Genomic DNA, 18,474 nt, shown 5'->3' on the forward strand with positions numbered 1-18,474 from the left:
TTGCAATTTGAATATTTTTGATGGCTAATATAAGAATAGCCTCTACTTTCTGTTATCTACTGCAGCATTAAGTCGAATTTGCTAGCAACCTGACCTTAAAGCTCAGACAAGCATATTAAAATTAGAAATCAATTTAAGAGTTTTCTACCTGTTAAATAGGCCATTTCTGCTCATAAATAGTGACTGAAATATATTCAGATACAATGCATGCAAACATATACACTAAATTTACTGATTAAACTGTTTGTTTTTCAGTGTAGCAATTTTGACTTTAGAGATGTCACTAAGCTGGACAACAAGAAATTATTGCCTGGTCTTAAAATAAATTCTAACCCAAACATGAGATATTTCTGTTGGAATGTAACCGTCACTGGAGGTCAAACTATAAACTGACACATTTGATTCCCTATTTTTTATCGCTAATATTTAATCCCTTCAAAAAAACATTTTTTATAGTGCAAATTTCCATTCTTCTGTCTCTCTGCTTCATGCAACAAAAATATGCAACTTCAATTTGACATCTTCTTTTTTCTTTTTTTTATTTTAAGAGGACTCAGCTGTGAAGTTCAAGGAAGAGCAACATTTCTAAGTGGCTGCTGCTGCCTTTCCTGAGCAGAACACTGACTCATTCAGCTCTTACCTCGCCCGAGGAGCGCGTCCTCATCCAGGAGCTCTTCAGCCATCTGCCGTGTTTCCGTGAAGAACAAAGCGCACGCCAGAGCCGCCGAGTTTTTCAGCCCCTTTCCCAGCTGATTTTTCCTCTCATAACCGCCAGTTTTGTGGCATATTAACATCTCCTTCTTTGTGCATCCCTGTTTTACCTCCTCGCTCCTCATCATTATGTTGCCTTGTTAATAAACATGCGGGAAGACGAGGCGAGCGCTGCTTGTGTGCTGAACCAAGCTGACGGAGGGGGGCATTGGGGAAAATTATAGGCAATTTCACATCTCTAGATTAGAATAATGGCTCTGTGGAGTTGGACAGAGAAGAGTGGGAGCTTTCAAACGGAGGGGGACCAATTATCACGTAAGCAAAAGTGAAAAGGCCTTCCCCGTGTAATAGACAAGCTGAGAGGAGCGGATGGAAGGCTGGGCTGACGGCTGACGGCTCCTGATAAAGGCAGTTCTGACTGTATCAATGATGTGGAAGCTCAGGGTTATCAGATATGAGCCGTCTGATGGCTTTTAATTGCAGGATAGCAATAGGAGGGAAAATAGCTTGTTATTAAATCTCTGTTGCTGTGAATGGGTGAATGGCAAAGCAGGTCTCCAGGGTGATTATTGTTATTAACTTGAAGGATCTGACATGTAGGGTAATTGTAAGCAGCTTCCCCGCAGGAAGAGAAGTGAATGTGTGGTTTCATAAAATAGGCCGTGACTTTCTGGTTTGGGGGCCATGCTGCACAAACACACTGGAGGGGGAGTGAAGGCTTTTACATAAGCGTGACCTATAAGCAAGCGAGGCATCAAAAACACGCTAATGGTGCATGCTGCGCCTTCTCTTCTACTCCAGCCTGGACTTGCCCTGCGCTGGCCGAAAACAGAGGTCAGCCAAGGTTCAGGACTCCACAGCTGTCCACGGTGCCTTCCTCCCTTCACTTCGCCCAGGTTTACAGCGAAATGACCAGCCTGAGTGATGCTAATGCAGCTGAGGACGAGCCCGGCCCTGGACAGCTGCTGGGAGTCTTTCCGTAGCCGCCGACCTCTGCCTCAACCCGCACAGATGCACTCGAGAGATGAGCTCTGACACCACCATGTCGACAGCGGAGAGGGGTCACGGGGACAGGGCCTTATTTGTGGCCCTCCAAAACGCCACATGTTCGTGGATGTTTCTGTTTCACGGCAATCTAAGGTTGGAAAGTCCTTATATTTAATTCAGCCATGGAAAAAAACATATTATAATGTTGTAGCCCACTGGACACTGGAGACATTGGACAACCCTCTTTATGTGGTCGGGTTATTTAATTGTCACTTTTCAACCACATTTACACGTCAGCATAAGTCTTTATGTAAATGTCTTTTACGAGGTGATTGTTTTTTCATTATTTCTATAGAAGGAAACATCGTTTTTCCTTGGTAATTTTACCCAAATGTCCAGGGTCACACTCATGTTCAGCTCTTCCCCAGCCACACCCACACACCCTCCACTGCTGTCACACTTGAACTGTTCACAGACGGCGCAAACGGCAAATGTCTCCCCTGACGGCGCACAGTCCAGGAGGCCCACACACACTGAGGGAGCCACCGGGGGGCGGCGGGGATCACATGTACTTTGTGATGAGATTTCATTGATATCAAAAGGCAATAGTAATCATGCCGCTTTTGTCAAATCAGCACTGGGTACATTTACATGCTGACTGACGCCACAGACAACTGGTGTTGAGTTCAGTGGATATAAAACAAGAAGGGGACACTAGGGGGATGGGATTAAGGAGTTCTGAAACGTTAAGCTGTTTGTAGATGAATGTGCAAAGAAAAAAGATGTGCTGGAAGTGTGGTGCCAAGAAAATTACAGGTCAGAAGGGACAAAAAACTTAACAAAAGTGGCAACAGGACATTTAGAAATGTTTTTTTTCTTCTTCTTCTTTAAAGATAGAGCGATACGAAAAGTTACATTCATATCAAGTATTACGGAGATAAATTTTGATAGGTTTAAACACTGATATTTTATTTAAGGGTGTGAAGGCTTTCACTGAGTGTTAAAGTCACATTTGTCGCCGTTTTAGCTGCTGAATAAACCTCTTTAAAGGCCTTTTACGAAGCTGTTAAAACCTTTGCAGGTTTATTATCTTTTGAAGTTTGACATGACTGACAGCAATGAACCCATTTCAGAATTAATTTTAAATAGCGTCATAATTCAACGCCTTGGCAGTATTAGCAGTAATAACAGTTATCACTGGTGCTGCCTGTAAAAGCAGGCCACTTCAGGAACAGCGCTGGATTAGCACTCAGGTCACATTAGGTGCCATATTTTTAGGTTATTAAAAAACTCAGGGAAAGTTAAAAGTGTCCTGCCCCATCTAGAAAATTATTGTCAAATGCAAACAGAAAACATTGCAAAAAAATATATATGTTGGAAGGTGAAAGTCAAAATAAGGATGTTGGAGACTGAAAGGTAATCTCCATTGATGTTTAAAAGTGGTTTAAGGAAAAGAATTGAAAGTAAATATAAAGATGGCAGTGGATTTGTAAATGCTGCTGGCTGTAGTGTCATCTGATGTCTAATGATGTCAGTATGTAGTTAAAACAGATTTAAATATGAATATTGAAGTCGAATGAGGTTGAAAAGTAAAAAGGAAAGTCAACTTGTCCTGGTTGATCAAATTAGCTTCCCAAACTAAGCTGGTTTTACGGTCTGGACGGAAAAAGTGGAGCAAAACAGTCTCATTTTGAACACACGTTTTGGGATTAATTAAGAAGAGGACAGCCGTTAAAAAGACCACCAGGATACGGAGTGGGTTGTGACAGACACGACCCTGGTGTAGAGCCTAACAGCAACACCTCCACGGGTGAGCGCATACCACTGCAGCTACTAAAAGCAGCAGAAACGATTCATTAAAGAAAAAAGAACGAAAAAAAAACCCACCGTGGGTGCATTTTCTCTCCGTGTGTAATGGCGCACTGGTGGTCCATGTGGACGAACTCACAGTCAGCAGTTTCTCCATCATCTCTACTTTCAGCGTGTTTGGAACATCAACCAGCTTCTATAGCTCACATTAATAATGATAGGAGTTTAAAGAAGCGCAGCTGTATTGTTGTCTTTCTCGTTTCCAGTGTGACATGGTGTCTGAAGAACTCGGTAACATCAAAGGTTTTCTCACCGAGCTTCGCAGTGTCCCACGTTCCAATTAGAACATGAGAAACCTCCCCTACTTCCGGTCGTACGGCCATTTTTATCTGCAAAGATTTCCTCTTCCTGTGGAAACAAAGATATTTAAAAAAAAAAAAATTAACCTAGAGTATTTTTTTAAAGGTAGTGTTTCAAATCAAAATTGTTTAATAATTAAGCACGTAGTTGTACTGTTTATTCACGTTCAATACGCTCAGAGGTGCGCGTGCGTCTATGACGTCTCGCCGTCTCCTTGCCAACGTGCCCTCTGATCCGGCAACAGAGCAGCAATTAAATCCACTGACTCCGGCATGTCTGCAGCTATAGTACCGAAAAAAATACATTATTATTATTATTATTATTATTATTATTATTATTATTATTATTATTATTATTATTATTATTATTTTATTATTATTATTATTTTATTATTGATTGTCCGATTTTCAGATTTGGGGACAAATTTAAAAAGCTACACAATAAATATCTGCATTTAGTCTTTGTGTTTTTCTTCAGTAGAACTTCCGCGGGGTTTAAGGGGTTTTTTTCTATTTTTATTTTTTTATTTTTTTTATCCTTATACATAATCACATGCTCCAAACACTGGGCATACGGACGCCTTGTTGGTGTGTTTTTCAGGTTGGCGTATCTTGTCTTCATACCCACAAATAGTCCACGGATCCATTTAAGATTCTGCCTTAACAAGGACATTGAAGGCCAGGCTTCACTGTCGATCAACAATAATAACCTTCCCAGACGTATTTTCACGTCCCAGTTCATCACATTTACTTAGCATGTTCCTTTGAATTCCCAAACCACTTTCTTTTGTTTTGTTTGTTGTCGGACAAACTTTGCTTCTATTGCGCTCTTTAAAACGGTGCCTTGATTCCTCCAGCCGAGCCTTTAAATCTGTAGGTTTCTTTAAAAAGGGCTTGAGACACAGCGAGCATTTAACACCTTTATTCATCAGACAGGAAGGCAACAGTTGGACTCATTACATGAATATAAAAACGGTCTAACAGCACCACAGTGCTCTTTCTTGTTCAAATATGATCATAGTGGTTCTGCATATATATTTATATAAAAAACATTTATTTACAACCTTCAGCATTTTTTATACAAATCCTTATAAATATGTCCTGAGTTCTATTTTTTTTTCTCTATTTGTAAAGTTCTCCACAAACCCACATGCACGATTGGCTGCAGCAGTTTTGTGATTTAGTTTGTGTTTAGGCTATTTGTTTTGGGGGCGAGGGGGGGGAAGACACTTTGCATATCATTTACAAAAGGATTATACGGTAGAGGTGATAAATAATTTAAAAAATAAAATACGCCAGATGTCCCTTAAATATGCTGCCAGAAGTGATTAGAAATCCCTTATGTGCTTTAAAAAATAAAAATCTGGAAGTCCAGCTCTGAAAACTCTCTGCGGACATCCAGAGACAGAAAGCAGGATTTGGTTTCCGGCCTCCTCTGGCTCCATTAGAGTTCGCTCTGCAGAGTCACTGTGGGGAGAACTCGTAAAACACGACGTGGGTCTGGCGCCCCGAGTCCGAGTTAGTAAACGGCTCCCACGCTCTGCTGCGGCACCGGGTGGTGCACGGTGCCCGGATGCTGTAGGTGCGATCCCTGCTGGTACCAGTGGTTGGTATAGTCCTCCAGGTAGGGCGGCGACGAGCTGTGCGCCGGCTGCGGCACCTGAGGCCGGCTGATCGGCGTGTTCTGAGGGGTGCTGCTGCCGTCCCAGACGGCGGGGGAGGGCGGGGAGTTACAGGCCATGGAGTCGCTGGCGTTGGGACTGTGCTCCAGGGGAACCTCGCCGTTTTTGTACAGCTTCTTGAACTTGGATCTCCGGTTCTGGAACCAGATCTTGACCTGAGACGAAAAAAAAACAAAAAAACAAAAAAAAAAAAACAACGGGAGTTAATTACTGATCTAAAATAAGAAATAAAACATTTGATGCGTTAATATTGCTAGAAAAAAAGTGTTGAAAACGTAATTTTAACTAGCTTTTTTTTTTTTAAATCTAAACATGTTTTATTCAATTTTTGTCCACGTGGGGGAAGTTTTCCTTTAAAAGGTTCTAAATCAGGAACAGTCCGCCGCAGCTCACCTGAGTCTGAGTGAGGCCGAGCTGGGCCGCCAGCTCCGCTCTCTCGGGCAGGGCGAGGTACTGCGCCTTCTGGAAGCGCCTCTGCAGGGCGGCCAGCTGGTAGCTGGAGTAGATCGTCCTCGGCTTGCGGATCTTTTTCGGCTTTCCGTTCACCATGCGGACCTCCGGCTCTGGTTCTTCTTTGACTGTAAATTTACAGCAAAAAAAAAAAAAAAAACACGAATGAATCAAACTGATCGCACATCATAACTGACGAGTCAAAAAATAAAGGGGAAAGAAGCAGAACGGGAACAGTAAATGAAGCCTGACCTCTGTGCAGAGCGATTTTAAATGTAAGAGGTTTTTTTTGTTTTTAACTCAGAGTCATACACTAATATAAAATGAAAAATATAAATTAGATATTCGTGAAATTTAATAACGTTTGACAAAAGAAAAAAAGAAAAAACAACAAAAACAAAGTACTAAAAATAAATAAAATTGTGAGTAAAAATTCCATGAAATCTAATTTTCAACTGAGCAAAGCAGCACAGTACAATAACGTCAATTTTTCATTTCGTCTCTTTTTTTCCAGCTCCTATTAAACGGCTTTTATAGCGGCCTAATCAAATCATCCGTGTATAACTACGTTATAAACATTTATTTCACTTAATTCGCAATTAAATAGTTCTAATATATTTTCCAACTTCGGATAAAATTTTGTCTTATTTATTTACCAAAATTCTAAGAGGGAAACGGTCTCGAAAATCTCTGAGGACATTTGGAATAAATAAAAAAAATCATTTGAAGCATAAATGAATTCGAACCGGAGGGGAAACACTGTCGTGTTCTCGTTTACCTGAGCCGGGCGGTGAGGCCTGCAGGTGATCTCTGTTGTAATGTCCGTACTGTCTGTAGCTGTTCGTGTAGGGATACTCGGATTTGGTCGCGTACGCTCCCGCCGCTCCCATCCCGTTCAAATTGAACTGATGGTGGTAAGAGTTCATGGGCTGTCCGTACGGCTGGCTCTGGTAGTACTCGTGGTGGCCGTGGGCCGTCTGTCCGCTGTAGTAGCCCATGTCCGTCACCGAGGACTCTGGGAGAGTCGGGGAGTCCTTGGAGCTCGGGTGGCAGCCCATAGATCCGGGGAGATCCGTCAGAATACTCGCGATCTTCTTCTCGTAGCTCTGTCCGGCGCTCATGGTGAAGGAGGCGCTCCGGAATTGTTCAAAACAACAAAAAGGAAGACAAATAAAGGAAGAAGAAGAAGAAGATAAATCCTCCCCCCTCCCCTCCTGCTGGATTGATTAGCTATGAGGTTTCGCGTAAGGAACAGCAGTGTGTGCACTCCAAGAACGCGCGGAGGTGTTGCTGAGGATATAGTCCACTGAAACTCTTCCAGCTGCAGAAACTTTCTAATGGCATCGCTCAGCCTCTGTGGCACAGAGTTATAAAGAGCCGAGCTGCTCTCCGCCTTCCTATTGGCTGCTCGCCCCCTCTCCTCCCTCCTTCCTTCTGCGCTCCGGGCAGAAAGTCTTGATGGAACCCAGCCTTCAGCCGGGGGCGCATATGCACTCGCTGCCCCCCCATAAACTCATTTTTCTTAACATTTTTACCTGCGAGCCGCGCGGGGCTCTGCACACATTAAAACCAGGTCACCGCCGATTTCACCCCCGTGACGTTGCAACGTGGTGCGGCGGGCATGTTTTCCAAAGACTAATCCTGCAGCCAGACCGTCTCCCTAATGTTTTATGCAATGATTTCTTAACAATGACTTGAGATCACACTTTATTGAAAGACTGCCAGCCGGCCTCCCACTGGCTGCTGTTGTCATTTAAAGACAGCAGAGGACGGGGAAGTTTGCGTGAAATGCGAAGGAAGAGAGAGAAGAAGAAGAAGAAAAAGGTTAAAATAAATAGTTCAACTGATGTGTCCTGAGGGTGAATTCCTCTGCTCTGCTCATCTTGTTTGTGTATATGCAAACCACCACTGTTACAAGCTGACCGGCCTGAAGCGAACAGTGCCAGATATTCCTCTACACATTAAAATAATACAAATATTTAGTCAGTTTTATTTAAACAGCTCTTTTGTCTTTATTTCTCTCGTGCGTCTGTTAATAATACGGTGCACAGCGCCTCCTTGTGTAACAAAGTGATATATCTTTTTTATTTATTTCAGCATTAAGGTTTCTGTTTGTAAACATAGCGCCAATTCAAAGGGTCTCAAGAAGGTAATGGTTAATTTTATGAAATCAACTAATAAAAAAAAGAATAAAATGGGGCTTCACTTTCTTTACCGCCTTATGCAAACGTATTTCCGCTTCAGCCATCTGCAACCAGCAATTTCTGATACAACACCGCCCTCTTCTGGCGACAACCGGAAATTAACACTACTATTATCACTAAGATGATGATGATGAAGAAACCAAATCACATTTACCTATCTTTAAAACACTCCAAAAAAATCTATGTTGTCAAAATAGGAGTTTTGTGCGTAGAGTTTGGAAGAAATATTAATTTAACATAACATAACATTTGAAAAAGTATAGCGCTGTGAATACTTGCTGGATGCAGTGAACACGGGGTTTTTGTGCTAATTTGAACAAACTGTGCACTCTATTTGGATATTTCTTGCCGAAGAAGGACTAAAATGCTTTATTTTGGTGATAAATTTGCTATATTAAAATAGACACATATATTCTTACACATTTTGTAAATTCTTTCTGACAAAAGTAGCTCCTCAGCTCAGAACAATGGTCCCACGAAATGTAACCACAAATTCCTCATTAGCTCTTCTGGTCCTCTTCATACATCATTTCATACATCGATAAACGCGTTTCTGTTGGGAGCCAGCCATGAAGGACTGAACTGCATCCAGGAAACGAAGAGTATGACCACTGTTAATCCCAGAATGCATTGCATTAACCCATTTTCAGTTTCTAGAAGGAGCAGGAAGCACAGCAGCTGAAGCGCCCAACATGCTGAGCCAACTGGCTGCTAGTGTTGCATTCCAGTTAACTGGGACGTGGGAACTCAGAGCTGGGTTTGATGTCACAGTTAAGAGGTCAGAATTGTAACTTGGTTCCACCCAGAGACATTGTTTGTAGTAACTCTTACAAACATCATTTTAATGTTTACTTTCCATAAGCAAACACCTTTAATTTGTTCAGTTTAAGAGTTGCGGGCACTACATGCAATATTGATTTTAGACGCACCCTCACAAAGGTGTCTTGTAAAATAAACGTGTTTTCACAACATCGTACTAAATGTTGACGCCAGGAGCGGCCATTTTGAAACGCAAAGTGAGCCTCAACAAATCGTAATGGGGTAGCGGGATCTGCTCCCATGCTTCCAGACTTTGGAGGGCCTTTTAGTTGATTTTTTCCTTTCTCCGACCTTGAAGTGAGAATTTCCCATTTTTGAGTACAACTGGAACGCAGCAACACTTCCTGCCTCTTTATTGCAGGGAACTGCAATGGTGAGGCACAGACAAGCATGTGAACCCCCCCTTCCCCCATCTTTGTTGGTAGAGAAGGGGAGAGTTTCATCCTTTAAGGAACCCTGAATCTAAAGTAAAAATTCTTTCTACCATCTGGTAATCGGTGACTGCATTCTGTCTTGACCCAGCTTATTCAAAATTCCGCAGCACTCTTTAAGTCACAGATTCCCTAAAGAGAGACGTCTCTGATGGTTCTCTCTCCACTGTCCTGTGACAGAAGACAGCGTCATGCTGGCTGCCATGCTGCCCCAGCTGCTTGTTCTTCCAACCAGTGCTGCTGCCACCGTCCTGCCCCAAGTCAGGGACAATCACCAGCCAGGTGACCACAACTGGTTTTCCTCACTGAGATGCAAAAGCACCTCTGATAACTCTTATGATGGATGGATGAATGGATATATTTACTTCATATTTACTCTTACCAAGAATTTCAAAGAAACACAGTGTACTTCTAGTTTACCTGTGAAAAATCCACCCACACATAACAGCCTTTAAACCTAGAAACCGTTTTAGTCATGCTTTTTAAATCGTGGTCTTAGAAAAAGATATTTAAATCACGTGCATTTTCGTCCTGCGGCTTAAAACTACTGCAACACCACATTCTGCAATAAGGACACACCTGTTTGGCTAATGGGACTTCAAAATGATTTAAGCTTGAATAATGCAATACTATGTTTGCTTAATAGTTGACTTTGAAGATGGAATGCCGGTGTAGAGCTGCAGTGTGTGCACCAACTCCTTCCATCATGGGAATTGTCTTGCCAAATATGAATTGAAATCACACTTCGGAACACAAGCAGAACCTGTGAGGACCTTTTCATGGTGGGACATGATCTGGAAGCACAGAATGAGCACCCAGTCCCAAAGCTGTGCTCTGTCAGGTTAGTGTTGTAGTTCTAGGTGTTGTAGTTCTAGGTGACCAACAAGCTGTTAAAGAACACCACCTGTGTAGAGCTGTTGAAGTCATTGGCTGAGTTTCCACTATACACGTAAGACAAAGTAAATCTTTGTCCATATTCTGCTAATGTCGAAAAACACAATTTTGCAATTATAATTTCCATTAAGTAAGAAATTAAATCAAAAAGACACATGAATGTGCAAGTTTATGCAGGAAGTCATTAAACATAATGGCAGCAACCACGTCAACAGTTACATGAGATATATTCATAATTCAGCCATGTCGTTAGCGCTCATCTATCAGCCAATCAGCGTTTTAATCAGGCGTTGGAGACTCTAGATCATAATGGACCGATACACATACAATGTATCGGTTTTAGATGAATAAGCTGGTGTTCACATGTATCATTTATAATAAAGAGGAAAATAAATGGTTCAGATGCCTATAGTTGGTAGTAAAACAAATGCACACTGAATGTTTGAATTAGCTGGCGGCTGTTATTTCTTTTGGCAGAAATTAAATTAATGGCATGTTCCCAGCATTGAAGAAGAAGAAGAAGAGACAACCAACTCTTCTTCTGCTGAACTCCAGGATTCAAGTTCAGGAGGATTTCCAACAACATTTCAGATGGTGACATTTTATGTGGCCAAAATGTAATCAGAGCAACGTTTCTGCCAAATAAAGTGTTACCAAAGTCACTTCCAGAGATGTTCACATCCAACTTCATACCAATACTCATACAAACATTCACACTCCCATAGATTATTCAGCACTCTGACATCATAACAACTCAAGTCCAACTTCCCACACAACATCCCACAATGACAGTTCAATAGCAGTCACAGAGGGACCAGGAAAAGCTAAGGTATTCCAACTACTGCCCCAATACAGCGTAGCAGATACATCCACCCACACAAACTCTACCATCATACACGTATACAATTCTGTTTGCCGTGTTAGAAACGTCCATTCAATTTGAACCTCAGATCTTCATTCCTATACCTGTTGAAAATCATCAGTCTGAACCTTTTCTTAAATAAACTTATATTGAGACATTGCTTCAATTCTAGGCCGTCTATTCCAGATCCTTACACCTCCGACTGAAGTGCACATTCTCTTCATGGCTGTTCTGACCATCCTGGTTCTAAAGTTAAGGTCTCCCCTGTCATCATAACACTCCTCTCTATCAGTAAAAAGTAACAGTCTGGTTTTCAGAGACACCTTCTAAATCGACCCACCCACCAACACTCCCTGCTTCATTAATGACCAGGTAAATGAGTCAGTTGAGATGAGAAACCATCCCGTCTGAAACATAAAACCTCATTCATATTCTTTCTACAGAGTTGAGGTTTGTAATTCTGCATCAATATCATCAGGGTAGCCCTCAGGGACCGGTGGGACCCAGTCGAGATCAGGCCATCCAAGGGTCTCATTGGCAGTTTGCTCTTCCAGCCATTTTGTTAGGGGGTCAAAGTATTTGAGTAATGAGGTGGCATTTATTTCACGTGTGCCTATGGCCTCCTGAAGCACGTCGGGCCAAGGCCTTGAAGAGCCCGCCTCGAGAACTTTCCTAGGGAAAAAGGAACACACATTGCAACACTGAAGTAAAATTTACTCATTTGTGGATAAAAAAAACAACAGAAAAATAAATCCATTCCTACTTCAGGATGGCTCCAGCTTCTGTGGAACGGTAGATGTCACATGTGTGCAGAGGGCCGGTCTGATTGGCCACCTCACAGAGTTTCTCATGAAACTGAAATCGGAGGATGAAGCTAACAAAGTACCTGCAGGGGAAAGAAGAACTTCAGAAAACAAAAAGCCTCCCAAACCCTTTTGCCTCCTCCCTCTGCTCCTACTTCCATCTGCAAATATAAACGGCTTGATCAGAAACCAAAACCAGGAGGGACTCATTGCTGTTGCTCACACTTATGTGATGCTCACATCCTCCCCCTGGCTCTTTACATTGAAGCCTGCCATGACTGCTCACACTAGTTAACATGAGATGGATGAGGCCAACAGAGGGAAAAAGTCACTGTGTGGCCCAGGACTGTTTTCAGTGCACAGGTTGGCAAGTCTTTGGAGAGGCAGCTACATATGAGGGAGAGGAGGACCTGGATTAAAACACCATCTGCAAGGAGATGCAGCCTTCAAGGTTACACACAAACAAAGAGCTAGGATTCTTGCAGTTGATTTTCTCCCCACGTTTGAATACTGTTGGTCTATTATTTCCACACCGCTTATGTAGTGCATTAATGCAAGTGGAAATGATAAAACAAGACGCAATTTCAACACCCATTTGGGTTTCTGTGGAAGTCTACCACCTAATAAAAATTTTAAAAAAAGGCTTCAGACTTCCAATAATGAGGGAAATGAGTTATTAGAGAGCTCATTAATGCATTCTTTACAACCTACTTTATTTTACTTCAATTAGCAACATATGGGTGGAAGATCTTTCACCTTATGTATGGTGTGTTTCCAGGGATGTGGTACTTTGCCCCAGCATCAAAGTGCTCCTCTGTACGCCTGGTAGGAGGGCAAATTCCTTGGTATTTTGTTCTGTGAAGAAATTTAGAAATCACAAATGGGTCAACAGGCCCGGCTAAGATCTGGAACCACACAGTCAGAGTGACAGCAGAGAAAGTTTCCATAGGTTGTTGTGGCTCAGACTGTCTGTGAAAGTGATTTTATTTAAAAAAAAAACAAAAAAAAAACACCAGTCCTAAAATGCAAGTTTTACTTGGTCTCACCTGAGGTTCCACCAAGCAGAGTTGTACTTCTCTGGAGGAGTGTTTCCATTGAACACATCCCATCTCCAGAGGTCAACAAGATAGCCAAAAGGAAGGAAAGCTATAGTCTCCAAAGCAGTCTTCAACAGGAAGTTCAGGTCACTTTCTGGTAAAAAATAATAATAATAAAAAATACAGAATGGTTATTCTGTTTAAGAGTCCATCTGAATTAATGAGAGGATATCTGGTCAGTACCATTGTCAGAGGTCACAGACTCCAGCAGATTAATCTCATGTAGGTGCTTGGGTGTTGAAACAGAAAGTGACATAAGGTCACCAATAGCTTCATGGAAAGCAGGGTTGGCTCCGTCACGGAAGCCCACAGGCTGATCCTTGTACTGCAGGTAATACTGGATGTGGCCCATCTCATGGTGTACAGTGGAGAGGTCTTCCATGCTCACTGTGGTGCACTGCTTAATCCTGCAGGAATGAAACATCGACCAGATTACTGGCATTTGAAGTTGCTTCCCCCCAGCAGCTATAGTTTTCCAGGTTGCAGAGCAAGTGGGTTAGCCACCATAATGTCACAGGTTAAAAATTTTACCTGAAGTCTCTGCGGTTATGAAAGTCCCAGGCAGACGCATGGCACACAACCTCCCGATCTTCAGGCTTAACAAGCATCGACCCGTCCCAGAACTCTGGAGGCATCTCCTTCAGACCCAGAGAGGTGAAGAACTCCTCGGCCACACGGAACATGTGTGTGGCATTGTAGCCCTGCAGAAAATAAATGAACATTTTAAAGACTGTGAGAACTAGCTTTCTCCAACCTCAGTCCTTCATCCGCACCTGTCTGACCATCTCATCAGTCACGTCTAGGAAAGGTTTGGCAGGAAATGGGACCATCATCTCATAGAGGTTGTTCCATAACTGGGCCCACATATTTCCTGTTAGGATTAAGATGTAGTGGAGAAATCCTGAATTACTGTGAAAGACTAACTGGCACTGATGGAAATATCTTCATAGAGAAGGATCATTGACCATTTAGTGTCTCCATCGTGGCGTGGAGCTTCACTTGTCTGTTACACATGCATCTTACCCAACAGGTGTGCAGGGATGGGTCCCTTTAGGTTGATGTATTTGGGACCATAGAGGTTGTAGAGTTTGCGTCTTACAAAGGCATGCAGGTTCAGGTAGAGCGGTTCAATCATCTTGTAGAGCCTTTCTAAATCCTCCTGAAAGGTTTCCGTCTCATACAAAGAGCGCCAAGAAGCTCCAGTGTCATTGAAGCCTGAAAATGATTATTTTTTAAGACCCTGTCTGGATTTTTGCCATTTTATTTCAAGCCCATAGTTCTTACCATCCCCTTGAGAGGCTTGGTTGCTGAGCTCCACAAGCCTGGAGTAGTACCCCTTAACAGGCACACCTGATACATTGTGCCAGCTCTCCCAAGCAAAGAGTAGTTTCTTATAGCTTCTGGACTTGGCCAGAATTTCCGAGAGCTCTGAGATAAATGACAGTTACCCATTAGACAGAAAAGCCAACACGTTTCTGCAATACTGGCATGAGTCAGATAACGGTCAAAAGTTTATTTTAATTATGAAGCTTTATTGTACAGCTTCCTGCTCATCAAGGGGATAAAAGTCCTAGCAACAAGAAGTTAGGTGCTGTTATGTCAAGGCCATGTTATCAGAACTCCAAATATCATTTCAAACAACCAGGTTAAGACAAATGTGAAAGTTCATACATGGCATCTTCAGTTACACTGGATTTCTCCTATATTTGCAAAAGTGACTAAACAAACAAATGCATCATTGACAAAAAGGATCTCATTTTAGTTTCTCAGTAATTCTTTTAAGCAATTTTCCTTCATCTTGTCCGTGGAAGTTTCCCCTTCCAAATGCATTCAGCTCGTTTAGCCGACAAAACAGAAGGTCCAGTGATTGTGTCAACATTTCTCCTCTAATAATTATTTGACGCCAAGGCACTTGTGTTATTAATATATAAAAAAATAATGATGAATTGTTCACCACTCCCAGCTCATAAACATAGCATAATAAAATTGCAGTTTATTGATGTTGCCAACTAAAGACACTTGTAAATGTGTGATTACCAGGCTCCAGGTTCCAGGTAACATTTGGCAGTGGGTACACTTTACTTGTTGAATAAATATTCTCCATGGTGTTCAGGATGGTGTTATACTACAATGAGAAGCAAGTTTATGGGCATTAAAAGGTCAGAAGAGACCATGTTACCGTAGTTACAGTGCATAAGGGCTACTGTACCTCCACTCGCTCGGCCTGTGGAAGGTTGGCACTACCCAGAAACTTGACACCAGCAATCAGCCTTCTGTCCTTCTCAGAAAGAGATTCAAGTACTTCCTTAGAGAAGATCTGCTTGGCCTTCATTCCCCAGGCTTCTGAGAAATTTTGATACACAAGGCTTGCAGCTACCTAAAAACAAGAGGCACCGCAAGTCAGTGATGATCGATAGGGAGGTTGAATGAAACGCAGTCAAACTCTAAACAAATGTTTAACATGAACGCCTTGAAAGTCCTGGTTAAGTTAGAGGAAAGTTTGAGCTTTTTTTAAAGATGTCATCTCTCCTGTTGGGGCAGCAGAATCAGAGCCATCAGTGACTGCAGTGGAACTTCAAGAGATGAAGATTCAAAGATGAATTTTACATTTAAAAAAAAAAGAAAAAAAGAAACACCCTATTATAACTATTCCTCCCACTTAGCCCCCAAACTAAAAAAACAGTTCAAACAACTTGAATCTGAGCATCTATGATCATTTTATACCTCCATTTGTTGGGCTTGTTGTTCATTAAAGGTCGTTTTGAACTTTTGTCTGAAAATGCATTTCTGTGGAATTTTTTCCAGAGTCCAGTGAATTAATCTTTATTAAGTAGATAAATAAAAAGTCATAATTACTCGATTTTTAAGACAATTGGTATTGAAACATACCCAGAAATGTTAGGTAGATTTCATCTAATTTCCTTTGGTGTTTCAGAGTTGTTGACTTTATGTTTCTTTAGTTTCTGCGCTCAGAGTGTGATGTGAAGTTTGTGTCGTGCGATGGAAAAATACCTGAGGGGCAACGCACGTCAAAAACCCAACAACACAACCAATTTATGACATTCAAAAGTTCATTTTTTAAAAATCCACCAAACTATAGGATTGTTCATTATAATGCCTGCATTTGACTTTAAATGTCAGTGTTAAATTTACCCAACCAAACTAAGTGCAAATCGTTACCTTTTCTTTTCTTAAAAACAAAAGGGGGTGTAGAGAAGTGAGTTCTATAGGTTAGAAAAGTGTCAGAAAGTGTCTCAAGTCAATATTTTGTTTCATTTCCCCATAATTCATGGAGCAGAGTGGTTTGATGGCTTTCATCTAAAAAACAAAAAAAACACCAAGTTCGACCTGCAGCCTGGAGTTGAATTCCGTCAGGTTGGTGTTGTAGTTCCAGCTGGCGGACACCAAGTTAAAGTAGACCTCCTCTGCAGTGCTGTTGTAGTCACTGAGGAACCTCAAGGCGTCCGAGGCTGTGTCCGCATAGTCCCCTGGCGTCCAGCGGACGGACAGAGCTTCAGACAGCAGCAAGACGGACAGCAGCGGCAGCCAGGCTGATTTGACCAACCTGTGGACGCCGGGAGCCATGGTGGCCGGCGCAGGAAGAGAGGAGGGACAACTGGTGAGGAACGAAGCGCCTTCTGCTCCTGAGAAGCCACAGAGAGCTTTATTTAAAGTAGCACGCTAACCCCGCCCACAGTTTGGTTTCAGACCTCCCTCCAAATCAGAGCTGAGAAGAAGTGGCGGGTGATTCTGATTACCTGTCATTTTTCCAAGTGAAGCTCTTCCTCCCTCCAGCTCCAGTTCCATTCGGTCGTGTTGACCAGAGGCGCTAGGGGGCGCTGTAGCTTCTTCTGGAGAAGTCATAGCAGAAAATATCAGATTATTATTTTCTTTTTCATCTAATATCAACTGATATTCTTTAATATGTGGTTGTTGTGATATATTCCCCGCAAAACACAACTAAGAAAAAAAAAAACCCAAAAAACAATGATTATATATTGAGTGAAAAAAAAAAAAAATCCCATATCGCAACCAAAAATGTACTTGTGCCTATTTTCACTTCCGGTAAATAATAAAAATGAGCACGTCATTCTAAAATGGATAATTTTCTACTGCTCATTTCTCTAAGGATGGCAGCAACAGCTCAACGGGAAACTATGGATAAAACAGGAAAGGTCACATGTCAAATATTTAAAACAAAATACTAATAAATAATTATTGATACTGACTGATATGTCCTTTTCAGCCATATTGTCCATCTCTATATATGTTTTAATGAAACAGGATATCACTATCCACCATATTGGTGACTGTAGATGTCTGAGTCCTGGATTCTCCTCTGTTTTGTTTCCGTTTGTTGAGAACTGCAGGAACTAATGATCCTTCATAGCACCCTCGGTTAAATGCTTAATCCTGCGTTTTAAACTCAGAAAAGTTGAGATCTCTAAAATGTTCAAGAAGAGACAAGAACATTTATGAGAAAAGTCGAAAATCTGTGAGGAAAAAGCTCTGAAATTTTGAGGTTAATTGCAGAAATTTCTAGAAAAAAAACTAGAGTTCCTCAGTGACTACAACATGACTGCAGAGGAGGGGATTTATTTTTTTTTTTGGAGCATTTTACCTGGAGTAGAAAATTTGTATCAGAAAATCAATTGCAATCAATTGTTAAAAAGTTTCAGAGGATTTAAAACACGCACTAACTCTGATCTCTTAGCAATTCCTCTCAGTTCCCTCTCACTTTGTCCAGTAAGCCCACGCGCTGCTGGCCACGGGGGAAACGGCTTTCACAGCTGAATATAATAAGAGATAAAAACATTTTTTCCCTCTCTAAGTCCTTTAGGTTGGGAACTGCCTCCCTTAAAGGACAGTAGAAGGATGGAGATGTGGTGAGAACAGTTCCAGGATGCTGCATCTCCTGCACATTGACAGAAAGTCAGGATTTCTCAGACAGCAGATAGATTGATTTATTCTTTATTTTATACAAGTTAGAAACCTGAAAATGGACAAAGTGGACACTGTAGTGGAGAAAGAGCAGGTGACTGAGCATCTGTAGTTTCTCCTGCAGTCTCACACATAACTAAAGTCACACTCACTCCTCTGAGAGTTTATTCTGAGAAGTAAAATAATTACATAAATAAAAAAGCTATTAAAATCGTTGATTTTTTTTTGTCTGCTCACAGATTAAAGGCTTCCTTTCCATCAGATTAGATTTGAAAAACGTTCCTTCATGTCTTCAGTAATCCAGTTGAGGTCTAGCGAATCTGTCAGGAAAATATTCTGTACATCCGTTTTGTTTGTGTCATTGTTGTGTTCTTGGAAGAGTCAACTCCACTGACCGTCATGTCCACCCACAGGTCACAGAATTC

At 41.7% G+C, this 18,474-nt stretch overlaps 2 protein-coding genes across 2 annotated transcripts; both read right to left on the reverse strand.

Moving 5' to 3' along the window:
• Positions 1-4,772: 4,772 nt before the first annotated feature.
• On the reverse strand, positions 4,773-7,354 carry dlx3b (distal-less homeobox 3b). The gene is made up of 3 exons (XM_032575060.1): positions 6,777-7,354; positions 5,942-6,126; positions 4,773-5,703 (listed from the first exon to the last, which is right to left on the reverse strand). The coding sequence occupies exons 1-3, from the start codon at positions 7,117-7,119 to the stop codon at positions 5,386-5,388; spliced, it is 846 nt and encodes a 281-aa protein (XP_032430951.1). The 5' UTR covers positions 7,120-7,354; the 3' UTR covers positions 4,773-5,385.
• Positions 7,355-10,496: 3,142 nt separating this feature from the next.
• ace (angiotensin I converting enzyme (peptidyl-dipeptidase A) 1) lies at positions 10,497-16,898 on the reverse strand. The gene is made up of 12 exons (XM_032575360.1): positions 16,457-16,898; positions 15,318-15,485; positions 15,146-15,233; positions 14,393-14,536; positions 14,132-14,323; positions 13,882-13,979; positions 13,640-13,809; positions 13,292-13,515; positions 13,058-13,202; positions 12,768-12,866; positions 11,972-12,094; positions 10,497-11,880 (listed from the first exon to the last, which is right to left on the reverse strand). The coding sequence occupies exons 1-12, from the start codon at positions 16,691-16,693 to the stop codon at positions 11,646-11,648; spliced, it is 1,923 nt and encodes a 640-aa protein (XP_032431251.1). The 5' UTR covers positions 16,694-16,898; the 3' UTR covers positions 10,497-11,645.
• Between the last annotated feature and the right edge of the window lie 1,576 nt (positions 16,899-18,474).

Source organism: Xiphophorus hellerii, chromosome 10 (assembly GCF_003331165.1).
Source record: "Xiphophorus hellerii strain 12219 chromosome 10, Xiphophorus_hellerii-4.1, whole genome shotgun sequence".
NCBI classification, from domain to species: Eukaryota; Metazoa; Chordata; class Actinopteri; order Cyprinodontiformes; family Poeciliidae; genus Xiphophorus; species Xiphophorus hellerii.